At 41.1% G+C, this 13,359-nt stretch overlaps 1 protein-coding gene across 1 annotated transcript in view; it reads left to right on the top strand.

Annotated features, from left to right (window-relative positions):
* LOC104471595 (chromosome unknown open reading frame, human C14orf80) overlaps positions 1-13,359 on the top strand; it is a gene marked incomplete at its 5' end in the record, with an annotated part of 65,741 nt that overhangs the window by 18,993 nt on the left and 33,389 nt on the right. The window contains one exon of the mRNA XM_010086979.1: positions 5,312-5,410. Within this exon, the coding sequence (XP_010085281.1) occupies positions 5,312-5,410 (99 nt within the window). The remainder of the gene's footprint in view (positions 1-5,311; positions 5,411-13,359) is intronic.

The raw sequence follows: 13,359 nt of genomic DNA, 5'->3' as shown, positions 1-13,359 counted from the left end.
GTGCTGTGTGTGCAGCATCTAAAATAACCTTTTGCTTCTCATTGCCCAGTGCAAATGTGCTTTCCTGATCTGGGAGCGAAGATGGCAGTTCGCCGTAAGTGCAGGTGCAGTCCTTGGCTTTTGCTCTGAGATACAGACACTGATGCTGTTGGGAGAGCTGGCTTAGAGATATAGAACTCAAATGAAATCATTGTTATCTTCTCCCCTTGACAAGCTACCTCTATTAAAGGTATGATGATTTTTATAGTAGGTGAGGTAACTGTCTCCATAACTCATCATCAGTGCTCTGATTTATGTTGTACCTGGCAGTAACGAATCATTGGGCAGCTTTATTACCTCAGCTTGCAGTAAATGAGACCAAGGAAGAATTAAGAGCAGGTCGAACCTGGGGCCTGGAGTACAGGCAGATACTCGGAGTGGTCCAGGTCAGGCACTGAAATGATGAAGAGATGTGCTGACGGGGCAACATACTGAACTTGTTGACAGGGGAGATGATGACCTCCTATGGGGATGGTACTTTGATGTAAGCTTGGACCTTTTTTTCCCCCTCTGTGGCTATCCAAGGAAAAATGTTTGTTAAAGTTAGGACTTTGACAGTCAGACAAATATAAGAGACAGGTTAGTTATGCTGCTGTTCCCTGGACCACGATTTCCAGAATCTGGAAGAGTAAGCAAGAGGGAGAATGTTTCTCTGTTCATCCTCTTTCCCAAAGCTGCCATTACTGCCTTTTCCAACAGTCATCACTGGACTAAATTGAAAGCAATAAGCGGTGCTGGTGATGATTCTTACAATCGGACTATGTTCTGCAGTGTATGTAGAGAGCTGCCATCATGGATATATACATAGGAGGATAGATTGGAGCCCAGCTCCTCCATGTGTGATCACACACTGATATTATGCGTGCTCAAATACGTATGTGCAACTGTGGGAGTTCTCTTCAGAGCTGTAATAAAGTGCAGTGCTCTAATTTATATTTTAGTCCGAATTAAAAGAAGGAAAATTGAATGGTAAAAGTGGCTTTGGGAGGGACTTCATTACAGTGCCACATTAATGTTAACATTTATGGTAACACAAAATACAACATACTTACACCATTTAACAGCTGCATAAACAGTACTTGATATTTCCTTACTCTTTATAGAGAAATTGTCTGTGCTACTGCATTAATTTTAAAACTGTTACTCTAGTCTGTGTGTTAGAAGACTGGGCTGACCCACTATGACCTCTATATGAGCTGCTGCTTTTCTCATATAAACCACAAACACAGTACGAAAAAGGCTAATGAGCATTATGTTTTTTAATTATGCTGACAGATTTACAGGGGCTTTCTCTACAAAATTATAATTATGGCTGTTACTTGCTCTGTTTAATAACTCAACAGGTTATGTATCTCAACTGTGGAACAGTTATTTACTGCTGATCACGAGCTATAATTTTTGCCAAGTAGTGGCGACACTTCCACAGGTTTCATTCTGTGACTCACACAGGCTCTGAAAGACCGTATTCTCTATTTGGGGCTTTCTGAGAAAAAAATACATCGCACTTGGAAAACGTTCTCGTTCAGGAGATGAGTGCTTTTCCACTCTTCTTTTTTTTTTTTTTTTTAGTATGGATATTGCTACTGGAAGTAAGAATTGTACGCAGAGGATCCAGCATAAAGCTGTCAAGATAGACAAGGACTAGCTAAGTTGGCTTGACCTGCAAGAAGAATTTGAGGGATTTGGGCTTGTTTGCTCTGGTGGAGAGGAGGCTGAGGGAGAGGTCACCTAATAGCTGCCTTCAGTGCGCTGATGGTAGTTAGAAAGATGGACCCATAGTCTTCTTGGAAGTACCAGAAGAGAAAGGGGAAGGGACCACAGACATTAAGCTTGGCAGGTTCAGGCATGTTAGAAAAAGCTTCTCTGGGATGATGGGCAGCGTTGGAGCAGGTCCCCAGAGATGCTGAATGGTCTCCATCCTCAGAGGTTTGCAAGACTCACATAAAGCCACAAACTGATGCTGGCAATAGCCCTTGTTAGAGCAGGAGGTAGGATTAAAGACCGCCAAAGGTTTTTTTGTTTCTGTGATTTTGTGAAAGAATTCTGCGTTGTTTGGGTGATCAGGGACATGTCCTTTCAGGTTAGAAGTAATGACTCATGTCTTAATGAAATAGTATTGTACTGCCTGAAGGAAGGGTAAGGGAACTGTAGGAGGAAAATATGAGGGGGAAACAGACAAAAGTAAATGGCTGTTCTTTCTCTCAAATACACAAATGATAACTGAAACTGATTGCTGGGGCCTCTATCCACTCTGTCCTGCCTGCAGCCACTTCAGGTTGATGGTATGAAGTTCTGCGGTAACCAGCGTAGATTACTGAAGAGGGAAGTCTCCCTGGAGCTACAGCCAGTCGTGTGTTGGGAATTGCTTGTTAGGTGGTCTGGCTGGCTGTTCCTCTGTGCTAGTTCTTCTGACGAGCTGCTTTTTCAGTGACTTCATCTCCCAGAAGGCATGCTGAAGCTTACAGACACACACACACATGTCCTGCTGTAGGAGGAAGACCTCCTCAGGGAAATCTTAACAACTCTGTTGCTAAAGAATTTTGCAGCCTGAGGCTATGGGCTGTTGAATAACATTATAATGGCTTCTCAATGTGGACAGGTTGGCCTACTTTGAAAGTATAATATAGTAATATAGTTCTAATTCCTTCAAAATTCTCAGTGGTACATATTTACCTGATACACTTTCAAATATGTGGAAGTGTGAAGGATAAATTACCATGTTAAGGCACACCTCTTGGTTCCTTCTGTTCTGTTTCTTCCTCTTTCTGTCAAGTGCCAAAGGAATAGCTATCTGCCTGGTTTTTGATCCCTCTTGAATTCATAGAGGAGAGCAGCTGTTTTTAGTTGCGCTTTGAATTACCACTTTGCCTTAAATGCGAATGAGAAGCCTTGCATAGTTTCAGAAGAACAGATAGGAACCTGTGTAGTTTAAAGCTGGCATTGTTTTCTGGGTCTGTTAAATGCACTATGCTGCAATCAGCATGTGAAAAGAAATAGCAGAACAAGCTATTCTGCAAAGCTGATGGATTTCCTGTGGGTATTTTCAGCTATCTTTCATCCACTTAAAAGACTAGGATGGAAATTACACCTGAAATAGGAGAGGATTAGATCAGGTTCAGAGATGAACTTTGTTAAGCAGGTGAGTATATGATTGTGAACTATGTGGATAGTTTAGTAGGAATAAAATTATAATAAATGGAATTCTTGATGCTAGAAGAAGAGGTTAATGTAAATGTAATTATCAGATCCTGTAAAATGGCAATAACGGTTGTAATATGCTTGGAAACTGTAAGAGCAAGAGTTGTGTTCTGTCAGGATGCAGAGCAGCACTGGGAGATACCTCCTATGGATGGAGTGGCTTCTTGTGCTGCCTCTAAGATAAACAATATAAGATGTGTTATGGTGGATTGCATTGGTCATATCTATGTATCTGTTGTTGCAGTAAAAGCCTGAAGGGACAAGGACAAAGTCTTGATCTCTGAGTAAGAGAGGTCAGAGGCTGGTGCTGGGTGATTATCTCATTGTCAGTGATTTGAGTAAGCTAAACTGCAACTGGTAGATGCATTTCTATCTTGGCATGAAGCATCTACCATGTTACTGTGTAAATTACTACATTGGTTAATCATATGTCTTTTGTCTTGAGATACTTGGCTTGAAAATCTTTGTTTTTTCCTAAAGTGAAATTGCCATTAGATCTCAGCACATTCTTTAATGCAGTAGAAGTTTTTCTTCTTGTGCAAGTGTGTGTCAACTATGAACAAGTGCCCTTTTCATCTTCTGGTGGGTGAATTAGACAAGCTGATCTCCCTGCAGGGTGTCTGAGCTCCAGGGTGTTTAGGAATTGGTACTGGAAATGCCCCAGAAGTGGTGCTCAGTGGGGGGCTGTGCCCGTACTCTCACGCAGAGAGGTTAGTGTGAGGCTAAATCAGACCTGCCTCCTCCTCTGGCCTTTCCAGTGTGTGCTGGCTCTTGCCTCTCACCTGCTGCTTTTACCTTGGTACTGTTTCCATCTTTAAGCCTTGATTCATTGCCAGTGTGTTGTGTTTATCAAAACATTGTAAAAATACAAATACTGGATTATTCCATTTACAAACACTGAATTATTCCAGTATCCACCTAGTCTGTTCTCAGTGGAACACCTTATTCCTCTGTTGTTGCAACTTCAGAGTGTTTTGGGCTTTAGACCCTGATGCTGCTGCAACATACTCTTGAAGAGGGGCTGAAATTCATTCCTGGTGCAGGAGGCCTGAAGGTTTGGCAGCTAGAGTTACGCAAGGATGCAGCAGGGAGAGGAGTGGCGAGTAGAAAGGAAGAACATTGTGTGGGGAGGTGCTCTTTTATTTTTAAACTCTCATAGCTCTGCACATGTGACAGATGGTTGTCACCAGAAGTGAGTTTTGGGGAAAGGAACGCTAAAATATTCAGAAGTTTCAGGGAAGGGTTGATAATTACCCAGTGCCTGTCAACTTTAAAATAGTTGTCAATACCCAAGTGTATGATAAAGTTCATATTAGAATAAAGGAAGAAAAGCAGGAAACATTCTCTGTCTTCTGGCAGAAATATTAATGAAATATGAGCGATTGTCTGACAAATGTGCAGTGCTATCTTGTTTGGCAGCTGCAGTTATTACAGTAACAAAGGGATCAGCTCTGAATAGGAGGAATTGCTTTTTATTGTTCCCTTGTCTAACTTGGGAAGCTTCTTCATCGAGTAATTGATGATACCATCACCAGTGCAGCTGGGACAACGTCCCAGTAAGTGAAAGCCAACAATATATAGCAGCAAAATAGAAACTTACTGTGACTAGGTAGCATTTTCTGCTTTAAAGGAAGAAATCAAAAATTATGCTGAGGGTATCTTTTACCTCTGCCAAGACTTCTGCTGTCTGTGTAAATGGTTTTTCCTTTCATGCTATGCACAAGAGCTTGTGCAGTGTAAAGAAAAAGACTTAAGAAAGGATGAAGAGAGCTATCTTTCAGTGTTATGTGGCAGCAACGGTAGCAATTCCTGCGTGTGGTTCTGGTGGCAATACCAGATGGACCATTTTGTGAAATGATTGTGGTGCATGATCATATTTTCCTGCAGGCTGTTTTAAAAAGGTCTTTTGTGTTGGTGGGAGTAGTCACATTTGTACTTGTCCATTGGGAATGGGCTTGTAACCACTGGTTCACATCACCATTCCAATCTGTGCAGCTGTTAGATGGTAGCTAATGATGCTGTTAATGATCTGGTCCATGTACTGTTGAATATGTTTTAATTTCATCTATTCCAGATCCATTTATTCACTAGTGGCTCTCATATGGACCAGGTCCTTGGACATCTTTCTGTCACAGAAACAGATCTTGTTAGACAACCGGAGAACTACGAGCAGGTAATGCATCTCCTGTAATTCTTGGATGGTTAATACGCTTTACACAAACATTGTTCAGCAGAAGACTGCACTCCTTGTAACAGGTTTTTAACGTGGTTTCCAACAGAAACAAGGGCTTACATGTTGAATTGTCAGGTTCCTCACTTGTAACTTGTATTCACCAAATGGTTACTTCCAGTTTGATAGAACACAGACATAAAAGTATTAGGCTAAGTTTTGTAAAAACTGATAGAGAGGGTGTTCAGAGACACTTTACTGAAAGTGCCACTGAAGAAAAGGCTTGTAGAATAAAACACTCTCCATCAGTTGGCTGACTGCTGTTGTTGCTACCAGTTATCACGTCTAGGGCAGCCAGGCAGTGTCTGCCTGAATGTGTCACTGATCTGCTACAGTAAAGCGTGATGATACTCTAATAAACCCTGTTTGGTTTTGACTGTGCTGTTAATGAAACATTCCAGCAGTTTTCTTTCTTGCATGCTTCTGTCTTTCCTGGATGTCTGCTTCAGGAGTGCTGCTCGGCAGAGACTCAGGATAAAATGGGAAAAATCTTTTTGTGGTTTAAACATTGTGGTGAGGTAAGGTGCTATAGTCAAGAAGGTTTAATGGGCAGCTATGTTGCATAGTTACAGTCTGTGGAAGCTTCATTCCACCTTTCCCAGGTGGGAACATGGGAAGTACATGAAACAAGGGACAACCCTTCAAAACAAGGATGATCACTGAGGGGAACAGAGGCAGGGTGAAGATGTTTTCTTCAAAGAAACTGAGTGGCCACAATCTCCATCTCTACTTTCTGGGCTCTAACAGGTGCAATCCCAAACAAGCTCCAGGTCCAGAGCATGTGTTAGAAATTATTTTATGTCACTTACTGCTTGTACTGGTCCAAAATTGGAATTGTTTGTCAGCATAGCCAGCTGTGAAATTCTAAATTCTGATTCTAAAATAAACAGGAAAATTTGCAGGAAAACATCACAACACTTCAGTATCTGTATTTTCAAGAGACTTAACATTCATATTGTCATCATTTGAGCAATCTTTGTAGTTTTGTATCCTCTTACCCTTATTTCCCAAAATCTGCTTCCAGAAGTCTAATGGCTCAGTATGTATGAAAAGCCCAAAATAACAAGGTGGCATGGACTTGAAAAGGCAAGGCTGTTTCAAGTGTCAGTTATCCAGATGGATATAATACTCAATATGCAAAGTGATGCCTCTTTGGAAAATGTAACAAAAAGCCTCTAATTTTCAAATATCTGGATAAGATTAAGTAAATTATGCATATTTGAATAGCTTGGTTTTCAAATATTGGTGCAGATGGCAGCACTCTGCCAAATGTTTTTTTCCAAAAACTGTGAAATATTTTTTCTCTTTAAGTAATGTGACATTTCTGTTAATGTTACCTCAAAGAAACAACCTGCTCCATGGATCAATAAAAAGAGCAAGCATGTCAATATGTCTTACTGTAATGCATCCCTGTTGGTGGATGGTGTTATGAATTCTCTCTCATGTTAGGTATCATTCAAAGGATAGAAATGCAAAGTGGATCAAAGTGTCAAAAATTAGCTATCAAAGAAAGGACGTAGGGATGTTTTCATTGAAACCTAGAGTTCATTTTTGTCAAAAATATCCCACAAGATCAGTTTCTCTGACCTGTAATAAAACAAGAGATGTTTAGTGTAACAGGAAAAGTGTGATAGCCTACAGATACCTGTGAAGTTAAACTACAGTTTATGAAATGGAGAAGTCATGCTACTCCTTCTCTATAGAAGTTGCATGTTAACTTCTTTAAAATGTTCTTCCCTTGAATTTCTGACTATAAAACTCTTAGAGCTTTTATGTACAGGGATTTTGCTGGACATTGTTATTCTTTTATCATCATAAATGTCTTTGTCAGATTCATAGAGCTGGAAGTTTTCCAAGTGCAATAGTTTTAATTACATTTTTCTCTAGTGAGGCATGATCAAAATTCCAACTTCTGCAGTGTGGCTTGGCTGTGGTTGTGTATGTGTGTAGCTGTGAGTTGCAGGTCACTGCCGTGTTTCGTTCCTGTGCCACCCAGGTGTCTCAGTGACTGGAAGGTGATGTTATTTCAGCTAGCGTTCCATTTCCAGTTGAAGTACACGTGCATGCTCATGTCAGAGCTTGGCATGTATGTCCTTTCTTTCCTAAGATGCTGTCATGTCTTTTTGAGCACTCCCTGGCTTGCAGAGTGTTGGGTGAGAAATATGCTGGTGGTCATTTTCTCATTAGAAGCGCCTCAGTTGGTGGTGATGGTTAGGAGCTGCTTGCCGGCGAGGCTGTGCTAGATGTGCAAATCGGGGATGATAAGAGCACGGCAGTGTGCAACAGCCTCTGCATCGCTAGGGAGCTCAGATGTTCATTGTGTCTTTGGCTGAAAACCTCTTGCATGTATCTCTTGGAGTGTGCAAGAACGTAGTCTAGAGTATCTTGAATGTCTTGTGTTTTGGTATGTTTCCCAAGCTGTATCAGTACTGCTCGTTTTCAAACAGTTCCCCTAGGGGAGGCTGCTGTTATTTGCCAGCCTGAAATCAGAAATGGAGTTCTGGTCTCTCGTACTGTAGCTGAAATAGTTTGGAAGCATACTGGGGAGGGCATGCAGAAGGGGTGGCTGAGGGTAAGCAATGTCTGCCCCGAACTTTCCAGGGCAGTGTGGTCCATCTCTGAGGATGTGGTCACCTTCCTCTTGTGACTGTGAGGACAGTGGTTGTGATGTGTGACCACTTGGGTAGTTTTTTGTCATTGTGAGCGCAATATAATCCCATTTACCTTAATTCTGCATTGCAGTGTTGCCAGTTCTGATGTTTTACCTTGAGCTCGAAAGAATGTATGTTGCACTTAAGAGTCATTAAATTAACTTTCTCATCAAATTGTTACCGTATAGAAATCAATGAATTTCGAAGCAAAGCAGCCCAGCCCTTCAGTTTCTTCTGTCTCTATATATACTGCTTTATAGGTGGAATTCAGTCTCACAGGTTTTGTGATTAGCAGAGGTTAAAAGTTGTAGTCAGAACTCAGGTCATTGGTACAATGCTGGCAGTGCTGGAGTGATCACTGAAATTGTAATGAGTAAAGATGACACCTTTAAATGGCAGAAGATCGATTTACTGCCTGTGACAGCAAATAAATAATGCAGTTGTCTGCCAGATGGACATGCAGAGAAAGTCATAGAACTTGGGTGTGAATAGCTAATAATTTTGTTTCAGAATTTTATGGAAAATAATTATAGTTCATGTTTTAAAGGGAATTTATTTGGCTTAAGGACCTAAGGATCTTGGTAGCAAGTGAAAAGGAGCAAACAAATAGTCTGTCTGACTTTGCATACGTAATGTATGGTCAGTTCCATAAAAAATTCAAGTGAACTTTAGCTCTCCAAGCAGCAGAGATTGGGTGGGATGGGATAGGATCAATCTGCTTTCTGGACTGTGCATGTGTCAGGAAGGGAAGTCAATGTACAGTACGTGTATTGCCTCATGGAGTCAGATGGGACTCCAATGAGAAATTATGGGACATTCAAGGGGTAAATGATCAAGCTGTAAGATAAGTTGATTGTGGACCTTAAATCTTGTGGCAGTTTCCATTTCAAACATCTGTCCCAGATGGCTGTTACAGATGGGTGACACAACAGGTTTATTCTCTGTGAGTAATAGCCCATGGCTTGAATTCATCCAAAGCACTAAAGAGCTTCTGTTCTTTTCAGAACAAGTACATTCAGATTAGGAGCATGAGGAACTGGTAGGCTTTGAATTTTCAAAAATGTTAAACATGGATTTACTAGTTACTTTGCATGAAATCTGTGTCTTTAGTTTGCATCATGTGCAAGCATGTGTGGGCTTGTGCACTTCTTGCGTGAAGTCCTCCTGATGTGCTGAAGTATTTTATCTGCACAAGCATGTTAAATGGTAAGATCAACCAGTGTATTCAGTGCCCAAAGACCATGTGAGAGTTCTTGGTCCATTTCTGCCCGAGTGACAGCACCACCTCCTGGAAGGTATGTGAAGGCAGAGCAGCAAAAGTGAAGTCTGTTATCTAATAAAAGTTATGTAGCTGGTTACTGAATAATTGCTAGGGTATTACATTATCTCCAGAAATGGATCCTAAGTTGCTGACTGTCTTGGATGAAAATGGAATGACTATGGCAGGGTAGTTCCAGCTGCTATGTGCCAGGCTATATTTGGTGTCCTTGTGGTGACTGGGACTTCGTGGAATGTTCCCAGTGGTGACAGACACTGCAGGCAGGTGCTAAATGAAAATAAACAGTTAAAACCCTGCTGCTAAGCTTGACACTGTGTCACATTACTAATTTGACACAGACTTGTGCTAGAATGTAGAATCTCTGCAATCAACCTTGTTATGGTCTTCTATGGTAGGGGCGAAGGTTATATGATGTTATTTGAAATTCAAAGAGCCTGCTAGGGGATCATCTGATATTTTATGATGTCCTTCCATCTGTTGTACAAGAAGCAGTTGAACCAACACACTTCTCAGAGTGTAGATAGCAATGGAAAAAATCCCGTTCATGCTATAGTCTGTGACGCCGCTGTGTAGAAGACTAGTTCAGGAAGGGAAGGTTTGTACTGCATGCAAATACCAGAAAAAAAGATTTGTTCTTTTCTGAAAAAATGACCTTGAGCTTCAAGGACAAGAGGCCTTCATTGGTATAAATTGTCGCAGATTAATTATCTTCTGTGATGCTCTGCCAACTAATTCTGCTTGATCTGGCCCTCAGCTTTTTATATGTTCATTGCTTCATTCCCTTGGTAAAGGCCATAGTTCTGTCAATTCTATCATGGAATAGGATCAGTATTTCATGTTGTAACTACCATTCTAATTAAGGACAGCTTTGTCTATTTGTCATTATGTTTCAGTTTCTTGAAAGGGGAAAAAAAATACTTGAAATTTCTCAAGTGGGCCCTGCATAAACAATAATACAGCATGAAGTTCAAGAGTAATTGCATCGGGGCTTGTATTTCTGAAAATGTGGGGGGTTTTTTTGTGTGTGCTGTCTGAAATCCTTCCTTGGCAAGTCAACTCCACAGAAATCTTCATGGAGATTCATTTCACTGGCTGGTATGCCAGGCTCTCTGTGAGCTCTTTGTAGAAAGATGGTAGCATGAACCAATTTTCAAGGTGGGGAGAGACCGTGTTGCTGTGAATGAGATCGGAAAGGTGGAAAACAATCTTCCCCAAAGGGAATACAAAGGTCTGTGACACAATTCTTAGAGCAATAGGGCAGAAGAGACAGCCAAGCCTCAAAGGGTCGAAACACAGATTTTACGTTTACTCTACACACTGCCAGAATAAACTTAGTTTGAATCAGTAGTGACTCCTGACTGTTTACTAAATCTGCTTACAGGGCTCCAGAGTCTTAGGATTCTGGCATTCTTGAACTTTTAGAACAGCAAGTAAGCTGATAGATTCTGTATCAAGAACATTTTTTTTTTAATTTTCCTTTTAAAGGTACAGGTTTTTCTAACCCTCTCAGTCTCTTTTATCTTTCATCAAAATTTTTACTTGTTTTTAAGCAAGTTTGTTTTTAATTGATGATTGCTGCTGGGTGCATCTTTAAGTTATTTAATGATGAAATGAGAAGAAGTTCTAGAACTGCTGACCTTTAATAAATTTCAGGGTTCACCAGTGAATCGTATGTTAGACTCATGGACACACATGTTTCAGAAAGGTCAATTATGACAAGTTTTTTGAATTTGCATAATTATGCTGGCCACAGCACTTAGACTAAAAATAGCAAATGCTTTGCCCTTTTAAAATATTCATGTTTTATTTTCTCTCTGTCTTTAACTTGCTTTTACTAAACCATTCTAACATTATTCATTGAAGAACACAGGGAACATGAACTGTTTTAGGAGCTGCAGGCTGGGAGCAGAAGTAGGTCTCTGGACAGGCAGAGGAAAGGGACAAGGTGGACAGTGAAGAGCCTCTCTGCTCTGATTCTTGTTCAGTGAAGTCAGGAGCTGGAAGATCCCCCTGGACAAGAGGCCTGCATGAGGACATTGGGGAGGCAAGGTGGCTCTGATGCTGTGAAAGAATTCAGACTATCTGAGTGAAAAGAGACTGAGTGAGGCACTGAAGACAGGCTGTGGCAAGAGGGCTGAATATGGACAGGAAGGTCAAGACTGCAGAGGAGAGTTAGAATGGGGAGCTGTGAATGTAAGATGAGTCTGTCTAAAGACTTGAATCACTGTCTTGCTCCTTATGGGATTCTGAGAAATTCCCTACTTGCAGGAAAATGTCATCCCTCTCCAGTGATGGTCCAGGTGGATAACCTACTGCTGCTGCTAGCTAGTCTATTGACCCAAGAGTCTGAAGCATAACTGGTGTCTCTAGAGGTTATGATCCTGCAGATATGCAATGAGCATCTCTGATGCTGCAGGAGGAATTTTCAAAAGTATCTTCCTAAAAACACCAGAGATATTAATAGTCTAAATTGGAGTATGATGTTGTAGTGTAATGTATGTTTTTTAGGATATTTTATCACAGAATCATAGTATCATTTAGAGAGCAGAGTGCCTTGTTTCTGAGTCAGAGCCGTGAAAGAAAGTGGTAGTAAGAGTGGGAGAGTTGTTGGAAGAGGAAGGAAGCCTTAATAGCTGAGGCAGTAGAGCTTTGTCCTGGAGAGCTGCAATACTTCTGTGCCTTTGGGTTCTCAGGTTCCCCATGGCAAGTTACTTAAACTAGGCTTTCCATGGTGGACTGCTGATGGGATGTTCACATCTTGTGTGTGCCCAGTTTGATGCTCAGAGCTCTGATTTCTGGAAATGCTGAGTGTTCTTAGCTCCTACTGAGCTTGGTGTGGGACCTTTGCTTGGAGCCCCTCAAGAGTTTCAGCAGTGCAGGCAGCACCACTGAGTAATGTCAGATTTAACCTTGGAAAGTGTAGTAGGTCGTTGCAGCACACTGCTCTGCTGAAGTATTAGGCTGGATCCTCGAGTCAGTAGAGTGGAGCATGTCAACACAACCTGGGCCAGCTGCCTGGTTTCTTCTGAGGCAGCGTGCCATGGCTATGTTGGCTCAGGAACTAACTCAATGAAAACTACTTAAAGCATCTCTGCAAGTTGTTAAGTTGTGCTGGGTAGATGTATCCGTGAAGTGCTTTATAGTAATTTTTAAATTATCTGAAAATCATGTCTCAGAAGTCTCACTTAAGGCATCCAAAAGAAGTGGAAGCATTTTGTTTTCATATCTTTGCTTTCATTTCCCATTTGTAAAATGACAATAATACTATAATTTCATCTCACATGGGTCATTGGGGAAGATAACTTGTTTATGTGGAAGTTAAAAATTCTGTCTTCAGAATGGGATTTGAATGATGTATGGCCAATAAGTCCATGGCTTCCCTCTGAAGAACAGGCAGAATAATATGTAATTTAGAAGGAACAGGAATAGCTTGTGGAGTGAGCACCAGCCACCCTGTGCCCTTGGTGAGACAGATTATAAAGGGAAATATTTTGGTCATGTAATTCTAGACTGTCTACACATGGGATGGTCAAATTAGTGTTGTTTAGGCAGCTTGAATTCTGACACTTTTTAATTTCTAATACTTCTGTTTCCAGCATTAGCAGTTATCTAGCTGGATTGTGCCTTAGAAGTATAGAACATCCTCACTGCCATGTGCTCTCAACAGCACTGCCAGTCAAAGCCAATGCTGCTCTTTCTCCTGTTAAATTACTTAATGTTTTGTGTTGTTGTTGTTCCAGCCACAGTTACTTTAGACATTTTACATGCATGGTAGTCAGATTGGTGAGAACGAACATGGGAGCTGACATATTAATATTACAGAGGAGAGCAGATCTGATGACATTGAATTATATATGGGGCTCCAGCACCTAAATGCAGGAGGCCTGGAAGCTCATGCGAGAAAGCTCAAGGGAGCTTGAGTGATCCAGGCTACTCCATTTTTGATGGTGGTTGTTCAAATG

The sequence above is a fragment of the Pterocles gutturalis genome, unplaced genomic scaffold (assembly GCF_000699245.1).
Source record: "Pterocles gutturalis isolate BGI_N339 unplaced genomic scaffold, ASM69924v1 scaffold34506, whole genome shotgun sequence".
In the NCBI taxonomy this organism is placed as follows: domain Eukaryota; kingdom Metazoa; phylum Chordata; class Aves; order Pterocliformes; family Pteroclidae; genus Pterocles; species Pterocles gutturalis.
This window is presented reverse-complemented; position numbering and strand designations above follow the sequence as displayed.